The 14,826-nt window shown below is 41.7% G+C and overlaps 2 protein-coding genes across 4 annotated transcripts; both read right to left on the bottom strand.

Annotated features, from left to right (window-relative positions):
• Positions 1–4,759: 4,759 nt before the first annotated feature.
• LOC118231364 (glyoxylate reductase/hydroxypyruvate reductase-like) lies at positions 4,760–8,616 on the bottom strand. 2 transcript variants are annotated; one of them, XM_035425091.1, is made up of 9 exons: positions 8,396–8,616; positions 7,681–7,811; positions 7,421–7,493; positions 7,214–7,330; positions 6,898–6,986; positions 6,357–6,515; positions 5,930–6,065; positions 5,706–5,836; positions 4,760–5,137 (listed from the first exon to the last, which is right to left on the bottom strand). In XM_035425091.1, the coding sequence occupies exons 1-9, from the start codon at positions 8,479–8,481 to the stop codon at positions 5,016–5,018; spliced, it is 1,044 nt and encodes a 347-aa protein (XP_035280982.1). In that variant the 5' UTR covers positions 8,482–8,616; the 3' UTR covers positions 4,760–5,015. The 2 variants fall into 2 exon arrangements, with proteins under 2 accessions (XP_035280982.1, XP_035280983.1); XM_035425092.1 differs by having other exon boundaries at positions 6,414–6,515; positions 8,396–8,615.
• Positions 8,617–9,304: 688 nt separating this feature from the next.
• Positions 9,305–13,822, bottom strand: LOC118232198 (signal-transducing adaptor protein 1-like). 2 transcript variants are annotated; one of them, XM_035426946.1, is made up of 10 exons: positions 13,645–13,818; positions 12,961–13,032; positions 12,642–12,752; positions 12,230–12,286; positions 11,599–11,798; positions 11,090–11,221; positions 10,806–10,875; positions 10,385–10,487; positions 9,881–10,045; positions 9,305–9,710 (listed from the first exon to the last, which is right to left on the bottom strand). In XM_035426946.1, exons 1-10 carry the CDS (start codon positions 13,753–13,755, stop codon positions 9,607–9,609), a joined length of 1,125 nt encoding a protein of 374 aa, XP_035282837.1. In that variant the 5' UTR covers positions 13,756–13,818; the 3' UTR covers positions 9,305–9,606. The 2 variants fall into 2 exon arrangements, with proteins under 2 accessions (XP_035282837.1, XP_035282838.1); XM_035426947.1 differs by lacking the exon at positions 9,305–9,710 and adding an exon at positions 10,214–10,254 and having other exon boundaries at positions 9,945–10,045; positions 13,645–13,822.
• Positions 13,823–14,826: the final 1,004 nt, after the last annotated feature.

Here is a 14,826-nt window from a genome sequence, read left to right as displayed (position 1 = left end):
TCGCACGACGAGCAGCGAGTAAACGTGTCAGAAACGGCTCGGAAGTCCTACGCGATTCGCCGAGTTCTTTAAAAGAGGCGTCCATCCAAGATGGCGGAAAAAAAAAAAAACACGGTCCGTTAGATGGTAGCAGGTCCAATGTGAAGCACCTTTTAAACGTCTTTGCTGGAGACAGGGCGACACTGCAAGCTATTGGCACTTTGCCTTTATGGTTTTTGTAATGATGTTGCTGAGTCATAATTGTGAATTCTAAATGTATTTTTTGTACACACGGAATCACGGCCTACAAGATAAACGGGGGACTTTTTAAAATTGTGGGCAAAAAAGAAAACTGACAGAGGCCCCCATTTCCTGAAATATATCCTCCCTGGATATGCTTCAGTCTGTGGCTCTTGTTCATTAATTTAAAAAGCAGTTTCTGATTTTTTTAAAGCCCATTTGTCCAAATATGACGGAGCAACAGGACGGTAGGAGAAAAGAAAAGAACGTAGCAGTGTTCTCATTTGCACAGTCAGCCTTTCACGTGGAGGAATTTGTATGCCTTTTTGAAACCCACAAACTTGTCTTCGGTTACGTGATCCAAAATAACTTTGGAAAGCGAGAGATACGTAAATTTGAACTTTGTGAGGTCGCCTAAGTCATGATAGAGACTACAAACCTTGGGTTTCTAATCACCTTGTTCTTCCTTCTCAATGAGGTCACTGTTGACAGGAGAATTAAATTTTGCCTGTAATGGCAAGGGTAAGTGTGAACGATCTTGCCTCAAGTGTGCAACCTACTTCCCCTGTAAATCTAGATGTGTAAGTACTGCACAAGTCTTCTGGATGCTCTGTTTTGTTCCTGGAAAAAAAAAAAAAAAAGTTGTTTCGTTGTATTTGTGAACATTTTTGTAGTGTCGTAGTCAATAGACCGTGAGCTTAACGTTTTGTTAAACCTAACACCAAAAAAACACAGTACTGGATAACTTTCTAAGCAGTGATTTAATGCTAGTTTTAATCATTTTGTAAGGATCGTATAAGGACTGTTCAGAACATATGGAAATATCACCCAGCCGTTTCCAAAATTCTCCATTTTCAGTGCGTTGGACTGTTCTGTGTTCTTGTGCATTTTCCTCTAAACTCATTTTAGTTTCATTCATTACTTGACTGACAATTGTACATAATTCTCTTTCAGAGAACAAGGAACCATTATTCATAAGTCACTGAATTACGGCTATAACGGGTTCAGTCTGAAGCAAAAAGAGGATGTGAAAGATTCAGTTAGTTAACACAGGACTGGAGTGAAGGTGTGGAGACTGGTGAAGTAAGACCAGTCGTCTCATTGTATAGTTGTCTGAATAAAAAACAAGGACAGGCAGCCCAGAGAATGTTTATTTTTATTTAATTTTAAGGAATGCAAGACTTGGACATTCTCTGGCCGATATCAATAACCGATATCAATCTGGCCGATGTCCCTGTTTTACATTGTAACGCAAATACAAACTGCAACCAAGTTTCTTACTTATGAACGAAGTATATCTTTGCAGACATCGACCAATACGTTGGCCAATTAAAAATAAATCCCAAATAATAATGAGGTTTTGATGACTGTGATCGGGCTACTTTTCGAGCGTGATATTTGTCCCACGACGCACAGGCAGGACTGCCTCCGTGGGCTATGCGTGGCAAATTGTGGTCACTCACTCACTCACTCACTCACGGACGTTTAGTCGGACGCACGCGCAGGTGGTGCGTCGTTTAGTAGGACGCATGCGCAGGTGGTGCCAGCTAAAATGTGTCTGCGGAAGTGAGTTGCGCCGCGGGTCTGGACGGTTCCGTGCTTGTTACTTATTTTACACCGTAAGGCGCGCCTTGAAGGCATCGCATGTTGCGTTTGCATATCGGCCATAATCATATTTTTTGTATATTTTAAGCTATTCGCCGGTACCTACAAAACAATGATATTATCATTAAGCTTAATTTCCATCTCCTTCATTTTATCCCTTATATCCTTACCATCAGTCAGTTCAAGCCTTCATTACTGTGTGTTGTGGCACTGGCGAATGTGGCTGCTGTACATTTACATTGGGTTGTTCTGAGGAGGTTCTTTGCGGAAATCTGAGAAAAAGAATGTATTTGAACTACTATAATTATTGTGTCTGAGATAAGCTACGTTATTAACTGCTGTTTGTCAATTGAAGGTCTGTGTCTTACCCGCCACTAAACCAAATCGTGTTTGAGGCAAGCGAAATAACGACACGGAACACACAGCTTATGAATCTGGACTGTGATCTGTGACTGTTGTCGTGCCCGGTAGTGTTTCAATTCGTTCCAGAACTTCACTTATCGCAAACCGTGTTGCTTTTATTTTTCGGTTTTCCCGTCTTTGCTGTGACCCAACCAAAACGTTGGCTGTCCGATTTCCTCTCCCAAGTTGCATTGTTGTGTTACTCCCATAATAAATACGCTTGGCAGTTCCTATTAAAGAAGAGTTTACCTACAGATCACCACCTTTTAGGGCTACATCTTTAAAGGCTAATTCTTCTTATAATTGGAATCTATGTATTTCTCAAGAACGTCTATGCTTGAGAATTGGAACTATACTGGAGCTTTCCGAAACGTACTTTCCCGTTTTAAAACCCTCACGTAGTACAAAAATTAGTCGGTGTTTAACAGTTAATGGCAGTAATTTTTTTATGATTTTATTTTATTCTTTTTGCTATACGAGCTTCTGTGAATGGGAGTGCACTATCTGATGTATTTATACGAGCACTTATAAATATGGCTTCAAGTTTTACGGAAGAAAATTAGGTTGGTACATGGATTTGACACTGCTTACGGAAAGTTATTGCCTTACAAATCTCTGGGCTTCTAAAGCTTAGAGGTGTGAAATGCCAAAAGTGAAGAACAGAATGCGGTCTCCTGCATACAGTAAGTGTTGTTTAACTCTTAGAGTATTTACATGTTTACTTCTTTGTAGAAAAGGAACTAAATAATGCAAACTATGTATTTCATTTGTTGTCTAAATTGGAATAAAGTTTCAAAATTGCACAGTTCTCTTTCAGCGAGTGATTGTAGTCTCCAGCCACCCCACGTCCATCCATCTATTATCTAACCTGCTTATTCTTGGTCAGGGTCACAGGGGGGCTGGAGCCTGTTCCAGCATGTGCCGGGTGAGAGGCGAGAATACACCCCAGACAGGTCCCCAATCCCATCGTAGGGCACACTCACCAATCACTCACACACACACACCTATGGGCAACTTAAATTAGCCTAACCTGCATGTCTTTGGACTGGGAGGAAACCGGAAGAATGCCCCTGCGGACACAGAGAGAACTCCACACAGAAAGGCCCTGGCCTGGATTCAAACCTGCAACCTTCTTGCTGTGAGGTTCTATCCAATCCACCACTGTGTCACCCCGTGGGAATTAGGCTATATCAGAGCGGTTTGACAGGTAAAACAAAGACAGCAGGTTCAATTTGATTTATAAAGATGTGATCTTACAAGTGCAAACTCCTGAACATAAAGTAATTGGTGAGTAATCGCTCAGCTGGAGAAAAAAAAGGCATTTACCACAGGTTTTTCTGCTATAACTGCTGCATGATTGTTATTGCTAACATCGAAGAAGATTGAACAAATGTAAAGTGCACCCTCCACATCCTGCTGTGATTGACTGCGAGTGGGAGGTGTCCTGTGTTAAAGTAGTCTGATTGGTTGAAAATCTAGTAGAAGGTGAGGAATCAAGAAGTAGAGGAGTTCATTCAGGGAAGAACAACTTGCAGACTGACCCAGTATCAGACATTGTACCTGCCTCAGTCTGCTGGGTTATTCAGCGTGGTCTGGGATAATGTGAATGAGACAGGGATGTGGAGTGCTGCACAGTAATGATTAAATATCAAAGACTTTCCAGGATGCTGTTTTTTTCCCCTTTGTCCTCAAAGGACATGGCTTCCAGTGCTACCAGATGAATACTGATGTCCTGATGTGCAGTGATGGACTTCCCTTATGGTCCATGCAATTTAGGCCATCTCCCTTTAGTAAAGACAAATTACCAATAAAATATTTAGCACACACTGGAATAAAGTCTTTTTGACCTATTTTAACTTTGAAATCTTAAAGGAAGCCGAGGGATGTTCTCTGAAGAATATAGACCTGTTTGATTCCAATTACCATATCTAAAATACATTTAAATGGATTTTATATTAGGTGACTAGAAAATATGTGTAATCCATACTTTTAGATTAGTAATTAAACAATTCATTTGTGGTTAAAGTGCAGATTCTCAGCTTTTATTAAAGGCAGTGGCTTGCATCTTGCAGTGTAACCTCTATAGTTGTCACTGACACATCCACGCCTAATCCGTGAAGAGTGTTTCTTTATTATGGTGGGAATTATTCAGTTATAAACTGTAGAGTTCTTCCTTAGCCTATCAAGCCCTTTGGAATTACTGAGCTCAACGGTGACCTCTTCTTAAAGACATTGCAAATGGTTGATTTTGGAAAGCAAAGGTTTTGCCTATGTCTATGAGACTGCTTTCTCAGTCTCATAATTGCTTCCACTGACTTTCATTGGCACAACTCCGGTCCTTATGCTGACAAGCTCCAATAACAGATTCCAAAGGCAATCAAAAGCCTAGAATCAAGACTAGATAGTGAAAGCTCTCTTACACTTGCACTAAAGAAGCAATTGAACACACTTGACTAATCAGAAATACCTACAAATCCATTATGGGGGGGGGGGGGGGGGGGGGACTAGGTATAAAAAATGCAGTTCTACTTGGTGAAACCGAAATGTATTAAAATACACTTTATTTTTGGTTGCAAATATAAAATTGTGGAGTACAGAGCCAAATCAAGAAAAAATATGTTTTTTGTCCCAAACATTATGGAGCTCACTGTATACTTGACACAACCAAGCATCTTCCCGTATGATATTTTTTATATCAAACTTACGATTTTGAAAAAAATACTAGAGTGGAGCAGGTACAATCGGGTAACCCCTGGTGTGTTTTCCCGTACTGTTGCTGGAGGTGGACACTAGAGGGCGAGCTCACTCGGCATGGCTTTGCCCGTCAGCCCTGCTAGCAGGTTGGTGGCCGCCAGCTCTGCCATGGTGCCGCGTGTGGAGTAGGTGGCGCTCCCAATGTGGGGCAGGACAACTGGGAGACAAGGCAGGAGAGACCCAATCAGCACCAGCCATCATCACAGACGGGCAGGGACACTTAAATGGTAAGTGGACTGCATTTATATAGCACTTTTATCCAAAGTGCTTTACAATTGATGCCTCTCATTCGCCAGAGCAGTTAGGGATTAGGTGTCTTGCTCAAGGACACTTCGACACGCCCAGGGCGGGGTTTGAACCGGCAACCCTCCGACTGCCAGACAATCGGTCTTACCTCCTGAGCTATGTCGCCACTTAGAAAGCTAACTTAAAAAGTCACCCTGGGCTTCTACAATGGGAGGATCCAAGAAAAATGCTTTGTTAAATGCACTTCTTATGCATCTGCCTGAAGAGGACCCAATGTAAAGTATGTCCAATAAGCACTTTTCTCCTGGTTCACAAATACATATGGACGTTTTTCACTTTATATAGACCTGATAAATATTAGGTAAATTATAAATATGTTTTCTCAAAACATCCCTGCATGACCTTTAAAGAACTGAAAATGCAAAATGATATTACAAGAAGAAAATATATTAACCATTATTTCATCCAGTACAACTTACCGCAATTTTTGAGAGTCAGCAGTGGGTGGTCAGTGGGCAGAGGTTCGGGTGTGGTGACGTCCAGTCCAGCAGCTGCAATCTGACCGCTGGACAGAGCTTCGTACAGGTCCTCCTGGTTTACCAACGCCCCCCTGGATTTGGGAGATGTCAGCATCAATGCACTGGGTGGGAAGTTATCGTAGGGACTAGGCACAATGTGAAGTGAAAAAAGCTTCATCGGAAACCTGCTGGTGTTGACAAAGACGGCGGTCCTCTTCATTTTGGCGAAGAAAGCCTTGTCACACAAGCCCTGAGTCTCGGGGGTGAGGGAGCAGGCCACCACAACAAAGTCGCTCTCTGATAGCAGCTTGTCCAGGATCACTGCTCATCGGGACAAAGTACCACAAGTCAGCCGAAATGCCACTCACCACAGAGCAGGGCTGGGCAATGAGGGCCATTATCTGTTTCTGGTTTTGATGCCAGCCTCTGTCCTTAATTACTGAAATAGCCCTAACATTTACATCACCTGGAATTTTAGCTATATTTCTTGATAAGCGAATGATGTCAAAGTCTGTTCTTGTGTCCCTATATGAAACATTTTACTGTGATGTAATCTCTTCAAAGCAGTGTTAGTGTATACAGCCAATTAGCTCCCTCCAAGACTGGAAATTCTCCTGTCACAGAGTAACTCCCCCATGTCCGCTACTTCACTCCTCCACACTTCCTCACCATACTCGCCATCCACCTCCACAGCCTGGGGCTTGGGAGCTCGTCCAGTGTAGAGAAATTTATTAACTCCAAATGGCTTCAATCTATGGGCAATGGCCATGCCTAAGGAGAGCCATCACACATTTCAGTAATCAATACATCAGTGCATAAAATGCATGTGACTTTTCAAACTAAACTGCCAGGAATATTTGCACTGCATTAATTTAGCACTCCCCAGAGATACGTATAATGTAGAACATAAGTATATTAATCTGAACTTCATAAGCAATAATGACAGACCCATTTAAGAACATTCCCAAAATCAAAAGTACATATCCCTCACCATTAAGAGATTAATGCGCATTAACAATGCAAACGAGGAATCAATATACAAATCCTGAATACGTCACACCAATTAATTAACATTAGTGCAGTGCATTCTCTAGAGAAATGCTATGAGCAATTTTGAATGTAGTCAATTACTCATGATGAGACAGCACTTTACCTATGCGTCCAAGTCCAATAATGCCAACGGTGCTACCATTCAGACCATAGCCACACATCCATAGTGGTTTCCAACTGCTCCACCCACCACTGGGAGAAACAGAGATGGAGGCATATTGAGCGAGGAGGCGTCAGCGCCATCGTACGTGCAGAGAAAGGTGGTAGTAATTCTAGGGGCCCACTGCATTATCCTTTCAGGGGCCACAATTCCAGGCTACTCCTCTGGGATGCAGACAATAAGGCATTGATGGCCTTACAGCCCCAGAGTTGGAAGAGGGGGTAGGATACTTGTGAGAACACCTGTTTCAGGACCTGACCTCTTGACCTCTTGCACACCCTCGAGCAGTCGTCGAGCAGTGGCTAGCAGCAGCGCTACGGTGAGCTCAGCTGTGGCATCGGTCAGCACGTCTGGAGTGTACCCCACTCGTATTCCACTGGACAGAGAAAAATGTTTTGAGTATACACACACATTGCAAAGGGCTATGGAAGGTCTCTATAACTGAAAGAGAAAGAGAAATTCTCACCGCTTCTTGATTTCTTCTATGGCTAGGTGGTCAAATCCTACAGACATTGTGCTGATCACCTTCAGTTCGGTGCCTGGACAAAAAAAAGTCATTAAGCATTTCATTTTAAACATTTCTAGAAAATGCTTTGCAAACTGCAACACAATAAGGTGAGTAAAAACCTAATAATTTACATTTAAAAATGTAGGAAAGTTGATATTTGATCTAATTTAAGCGCCTGTTGCAACTCTATTTAAAACCATTACAAGAAAGCAACCAACCTGCAGCATTCAGCACCTCGGTGTCAATACGGTCCGTAAGCAAACACAACATGCCATCGACTCCAGCGACGCCCTTCAGGAGCTCTGCGCGCGGCACTGGTTCGTCAGACTCCCACACTGACACCTCAAACCTGGTCACCAGAGATAATAGGATAACCCTTGAATTATATTTTTATTTTTAAGTGTAGCAATAACTTTCAGCGACTATACGCGAGCTGCACTTTAATAAGGTAGGCTACAACGGCAAATGCAATATGAGCATATTTTAAAATCGGAGTAGTCTGTGCAGGCACGATCCGCTGCCTTTCCAGGGATTTTGACTCTGCTTGAGTTTAAAGACGTGACTTGGAGATGTCCATGGGGATTCTGAACTCTCAACTTTGACTTTTAGTAACCTACACTGGGAAACATTCATGCGCGTCCGCAGAGTGCGAAGGTCAACTGTAACAGTAGCCTACTCAGTCTCTGCTCGTAACACTGTACGCAGCAATAAACTTTTTAGCAGTTTCTTCTACGATACTGTAGATTACACGTGAAACATCCAGTTCGTTTCTGCTGAAAAAATATACAGCGTTCCCTCTTAGAAGTGGGCATGGTAGGTCAATCTCTAGAACTAACAAAGGCAGAATTACTGTCTCTGACAAAAACAGCAACACTACGAACATGAACATATACAATTTTCGCAAATGACCAGATCAAGATCAAATGTACTTACGCGCCAGCATTTGACAGAACTCGTATGCCTTCCTGTGGAATTCTTCTGGTCACAAATACCTTCATAGGTCGCGGGGCGCCCTGCATTTTGTTTTTAAATAAATCCAAAATACAATATAAAATGTTCCATAAAACAAAGGGAACAAGCTTTGATCCAAAGGAATCTCACCTCAACAGACACTGACATATCCCCCGAAAAGGCAGTGTGCAGTGAAATAAGCAATCAGGTGACCGTTGAGCCCTCTTCGTGGTGGTTTCAGAGCGCCACCTTGTGTTATACAGTCTTCTCATAGTAAGTAAAGCAGAACGCTTCAGACCTAGACTTTTGGATGAGTGTTCTCTGATCAAACAAAAAATGGAGCTGTTTGGCCATAATAATCAGCACTATGTATGGAGGAAATGGGTGAGGCTTTTAATCAGAAGAACACCATCCCAACTGTGAAGCATGGGGGTGGCAGCATCATGTTGTGGCGGTGTTTTGCTGGAAAAGGGACTGGTGCACTTCACAAAATAGATGGCATCATGAGGAAGGAGAATTATCTAGAAAGTCTGAAGCAACATCAAGACATCAGCTAGAAAGTTAAAACTTAGTCGCAACTGGGGTTTCCAGCAGGGGCTTTTTTGTGTGGATGTGTAAAGTTGTTTGTGAATTTTGTGTTTACATTAGGTCAGAAGCTACAGAAGTGAAAGTTCTGAAGGGCTGAGAGTCTGTGGTCATTGTGGTTATCTCTGTAAGAAATCCTGAAAAGCGCCAAACTCTCAGTGCTTAATAGGTATGGGCCATACCTCACGAATGTGTACCTTGGCAGATGGCATACCTACCATTCCAATATCACTGTTTCCATAGCAAAATGGCGATTCTTATGTAAATCAGCAGCTAAATGTCATAGTGAAATAATTTGACCAGGAAGATTTTGCAGTCCACTTTTATTGACCCCAAACAGTACAGTTCTGCATCGTTGACCCTGTACATATAAGAACAAAGATTTCTGGCCTTCTTTCACATAAGATGTGATACACATAGATTATACTGATCTGTGGTCTGTCAGTTTGCATTCTGTCCTTCATTTGTTAGGTTGGTATTTACCTACAGCTTCCCAAAATGTGTAGCAGTGTAGTATTTGTTTCAGACCAAGGTATGTAGAAACGTTCCCCTTGTCAATTCCAGGTCATAAACATGAGACCTGTGGTCAGTGCAAAGAGTATGCTGTGTTAGAAATGGGTTGTTTTGATGAACTCTTTCCCTTCCCATCCAGCTGCCTGTCGATGGTTCCTTTGTCCGGTCTGGGGGAGTTTCTCATCCAAGACGCCCGAGTCTAGGGACAGAAACAGGTGATAATGGGACAGTAAGAAAACATCCTGCTGTTGCTTCCCAATTCTGTGGTATAGATTTTCAGCTTTCTGTATCTGCATGTTTTTTGCTGAACAGAAATGACAACTGCTAAATAAAGTACATTGCATCCTATGCATATTATAGCTTGTTCACCTTTCTCAAGGATGTCTGGATCAAGGTATTCATTCTCCTCCTCCAGGGGCTTTTTGGGTAGGGGCCGGCTTGTTGTGGCGGGTAGGGCCAGTTCGGTGCAGATCCTGGGTGCCACTCTGGCCATTGGTGGTCTCAGTTGCGAAACAGGTGAGTTAAATGGCACCTCTGTCAGATACACACGTGACATCACATGTGGTTTGATCCCAAGGGAGTAATTTATGGGGGGAAGAAGGGTTACAACCCCCAATGTAATAAAACAGGTCAAATGTTGCGGTTCTCAGAATCTATGCATTTCAACCCCCCCCAAAATTTAAACAAAAGTTACACCCTTGCCTCAGAGCGAATCAATCTGCACGTGGGAACTGAGCCACCATCTAAAGAAAAAAAATGAAACCTTTTCCGAGCATTCAACATAGTAATTTGCTTAATTTGTTTAGCGAACTACTGAAGTGGTTCCGTATGATATGAGGATTGGTTTTTATCAAAGGTGGGACCTTTTCTCACCTATGCATGTGTCGTAGTCCTCAGCTTGGCTGTAAGGTCGGAGGTAGAGTGAAGCTATTTTCACAAAGTGGTCAATAACATCGTTGAGACTGGGCACCGTCACCTGATCAGACAGACAACATAATAAGTCTCTTATTGTGTGAGCTGAAGACTCCTGTTGGGTTTTTCTCTAAAAGCAATAGCGGCAGGTTACCTTTAAGCCGTGATTTAAATAACATGAGCTTAATATATATTTGAAATTGACTTGGAGTTTTTAGGAGCAAATCCATAGGTAATTGAAAATTGTGTTTCATTGCATGTATTTCTGAGTAGCTGCTCTACACAGTATTTCAAACAGAATAATTTAGTACAAAATGTCTAGCTGTCTTTGGAATGAGTGTGGAAAAAATATGTCAGGAGTAGAATGGAAGGATGCACACACCGGCTCATCCAACTCGATTACATATTCAGACTTTTCTGACCGCACCTTGTAGTGTTTCATAACTGGGCCACTAAAATACAGTAAGAGCACAAAACATTAATTAAGGCAAATTGGTATGCAAAATATACATATTAAGAGAAATATCAATACTTCATTTAACAAAAAAAATCACAAACCAGCATATGTCTACAACAACAAATGACATTAAAAATTGGCAGGGAGCCAGAACACAGCGTCAGTCGTGTGTGTGCACGTGTGTGTGTGTGTGTGTGGTGCACTCTGACCTGTTGAAGGCCTGCATCAGTGTGATGGCGTAGTTTACATTGTCATTGGATGGACGTAGGATGATATTCCCATTCTTTGGATTCTGTGCCAGCATCTCCTCTGCCTCATGACGGGACACAGAGAAGAAACAGCTGGGGTGGGGGGGGGGGGGGGGGGGGGTTAGAGAGAATCTTTTTTGTCGTTTTTGTAACTTTTACCAAGTTTTCAACAGCCAGCAAAACAAGCACAATTGGCAATTACTATGGCACAAATAAGTAATTACTAAAAATACATTGCTCAAAATCTTCTTTCTATATGGCTTCACAAGCAACACAGTACCAAGCCTTTAGTATCTGATGTTACGGGTTACAACTCCTTAGTACGACAGAAATGCCAGCAGGAGAAGCCGCCACCCCTCCGACTCCCCCCACCCCCCCCACCCCCCCCCCACAGCGTGCACTGGTCACGTGATGAGCAACTTCACATAAAAAGTGCATGCATAGAAAAAAACTGTTTCTGCGCTACTCACGGGGGGAAAGCGGTGAAGACGTCGTCGTAAGTCTCAGTGGAACCGGAGGGTGAGTGGGGACGCAGGCAGTGCTGGAGGCAGCTCGGGTCACTTGTGATTGGCTGGAGGGGCGGGGCGGTCCTCTGGCGCTCTTTCTCCAGGACCTCCTCCAGTCTCAGCATCTGGCCCGGGAGCAGCTGCAAACTGCGGGGGATCTCCAGCTGAAAGGCCACAGTTAGTCAGAGTTTTTTTTCCCTCCTTTCCCTCCATCTTCTCCTCTTCCTCTTTCTCACAATCAAACTGTACATGTTTTATGGCACCATAGCCAACAGAATTTCCTGTTCTGATTATAAGTAATCGTGCAAGTAAATATATAACCAGGAACTGGCACAGAGCTATCCATTAACTTGACACTCAACTGTTTTTGGGTCACAAATTCAAAGACTAGGTGAGTTTTTAGTCTTCTTATCATGATAAGCATCAAAATCAGTGACTAGGGTTGATTGATAAGAAGATAGCACTTCTATAAAGTAACCATGGTAGTTGTTATACAGGAATGGTTGGCAGGTGGCAAATATTCTAGAACGTTCTATTCACAACACAGGGATGCTTTTTTAAGACAGCAGTGTACGTTAAAATTTTTCATACATACTTTTGCCACAGTCATTATGAAGCCTCGCCACTCTTCTGCTGTATCTGGGTTATCAATCTACGAACAAGAAAAAGTGGTTCAAGAGGGAAGGGTTAATAAATCACAGCCTTTACTATAAGCTGTGAGTCAGCTATCATTGCTTATTTGTGTGTGCTTTTTGGAATTGTGTGATTACATCAAAAATACTTGACATATTCCTATTGTCTTAGCCACAAAACACAGACCAATACTTAACCTCAATAAAGTGCACATCAGTTGTATCAATTATAAGACTTTGTAATTGATAAGCATGCTTATTTAGAAAAGCAAGTGCACAAAAGAATAAAAGATTTAAACTACGCATTGCGACAGCTGGTTCCCCAATAAGCAGCAGACATTGATGGGTTTTTTAGGAACTAAGATGGCTTCTGACCTTCAGTTGGATTTCTTCATGAAGCAGTGTTAGGGTAAATATCGTAAGGTTAGTCTTGGTTTTCGTTGTGTCCATTGCCAGCAGATTTTGCAGTTCCACCCTCTCAGAATACTGAAGTAACAAAATATTGAAACCATACAGAACGCATCAAGAAGGATATAGACACAGATGTATTAAAGGACAGTTGATATATACATCAGGAAATTCAAAGCTATTTGTCATCTCTGGAAAAGTGTTATGGACTATTATTGAGCATGAATGCTTAAAACTGAACTTTTGAGGTCTTGATCCATTATGACAAATGACACTCAGCCCTTACTGTGTCAAGGGTGTCATCTGCGTAAAGGAAAATTGTGGATCCTCGTATCTCTCCAAAGAACCTTTTGAAATCCTACAAAAGACCAAAATGAACACAACATCGTCAATAACATGAAGTACTAACATCAAAAGAGAGAACACATTAGTAAATCAATATCAAAATAAAGTATGAAGTACATTATGCAAATACATTTGAATTATAACTCAAATAACAGAATTAGACATCCTTTAGCCATTTACTTATCACTTATTGCTACTTATCATTACTTGTCACTCAATATGGACACTTCTTCAAAGAGAACTGAAATATAAATGCTTTTTCATAATTTATACTTGGGAATACTGTAAGTTCATTGGAGGAATAGCCGAAAAGATATAAAGAATCCAACTTACTAGAAACCTCAGGCACACTTGCGCGAAATAAAATATTTTAAAAGCCTTTATTGTTCGGCATGTCTGACCGGGTTTGACCTCACAGGGTCTTCATCAGGGTGTAAAACAATGGTTTGTGCTACCTGGAGTTTAGCAACTTAAAATATTCTGTGGCAGCACTCCTAAAGGTCATAGGTTTGATTCCTAGGTAGGACAGTGCCGTTCCTCCCTTGAGCAAGGTACTTAACTTGCATTACTTCTGTATATATCCTACTGTATAAATGGATGAAATGCATCATCAAGCCTCAGTTACCTTCTCTCCAATGTACTTCTTCAGTAAATATCCAGAATAGTAAAGGGGCAAAGCAGTGATTTTCTCTCTCCTCTTGATGACAAATCTGGAAACAGGGCTAATAGCTTCCATGGTTCTTCTTTACTGGTCCTGTCTGCAATGCCCTACCTAAACAAAATCACCTGTGTTATGACCAAAACAAGAGGTTCTCATTCTGGAGTTCCTGTATAATTTATGGGTGTGACCGTAGATGCCGGTGATTTGATGGGGCAGTTTAGCTTCAAGGAAATAAGGAAATAATTCATAATCATGAAGAGGGAAAGTACCTTTTGTGACTGGGACTGCCCCTGGACTTTACTAATTGCATTCTATCTGATAAAGTTTCCAAAAGGAGTGTTTGGAAACAAAATACAAAGGTCCTGCCATACTTGTAAACCCAAGGATATTTAGAGTTCTATAATTGGACAATCACAATATGATCTTGAAGAGTGCCGTTCAAAAAAATATTTAAAAAGGTACATGATATTAAGTTTCAAAATGCTGTGGTGTTTCTAGCTGAGGGTAAAACTTAACTCAGAGGTCCAATACTGTGGATGTATGTTAGGTTGTGCTCCAGAACACAGACTGCAGGGTAGGATGATGCCAAACCAAGTGCCCCCTGGGGTAATAGGCCATCTGGGTGTTATTCTCTTTCAGTACACAATATGGCAAAACCCTAGCACTTCTATGAAAAACCTATGACATCAATCCACTTAAAAAAATGAGGTAAGTTCAATGAATTTTTTTGTCACATTAAACCCCTGCAGATTTATGTGACCAGATGATCTTGAAAAGTGCAGCTCAAAAAAATATTTAAAAAGGTACATGCTATTAGGTTTCAGAATGTTATGGTGTTAAACTTAACTCATAGGTCAACTATAGATGTATGTTAGGTTGTGCTCCAGAATGCAGACTGCAGGATAGGATGAGGCTAAACGAAATGTCCTCAGCACTCTTGAGGATGAGGCTAAATCAAAGCACTCTTGCACTGTGTGTGTGTGTGTGTGTGTGTGTGTGTGTGCTTGTGCACATGTGTAGGTGTATGTCATAAAGGGAGCAGGAAAAGTTGGACAAAGAATTTTGTGTTCCAGATTAACTATTGCTGTTTTGTGTTTGCTATAATCCTCCCAGTACTGTGGTCAGATTAGCAGAAATCTGAAAAAA

The sequence above is a fragment of the Anguilla anguilla genome, chromosome 7 (genome assembly GCF_013347855.1).
Source record: "Anguilla anguilla isolate fAngAng1 chromosome 7, fAngAng1.pri, whole genome shotgun sequence".
Taxonomy (NCBI): domain Eukaryota; kingdom Metazoa; phylum Chordata; class Actinopteri; order Anguilliformes; family Anguillidae; genus Anguilla; species Anguilla anguilla.
This window is presented reverse-complemented; position numbering and strand designations above follow the sequence as displayed.

Coding starts and splice junctions, on each gene's coding strand:
- LOC118232198 (XM_035426946.1), bottom strand. CDS start 13,755: ATGGAAGCTATTAGCCCTGTTTCCAGATTTGTCATCAAGAGGAGAGAG. Junction 11,799..12,229: donor TCATAATGACTGTGGCAAAA/GTATGTATGAAA, acceptor GTGGCCTTTCAG/CTGGAGATCCCCCGCAGTTT. Junction 10,046..10,384: donor GGACTACGACACATGCATAG/GTGAGAAAAGGT, acceptor TGTATCTGACAG/AGGTGCCATTTAACTCACCT.
- LOC118231364 (XM_035425091.1), bottom strand. CDS start 8,481: ATGCAGGGCGCCCCGCGACCTATGAAGGTATTTGTGACCAGAAGAATT. Junction 7,812..8,395: donor GTTCTGTCAAATGCTGGCGC/GTAAGTACATTT, acceptor TCTGGTGACCAG/GTTTGAGGTGTCAGTGTGGG. Junction 7,331..7,420: donor ATAGAAGAAATCAAGAAGCG/GTGAGAATTTCT, acceptor TTCTCTGTCCAG/TGGAATACGAGTGGGGTACA.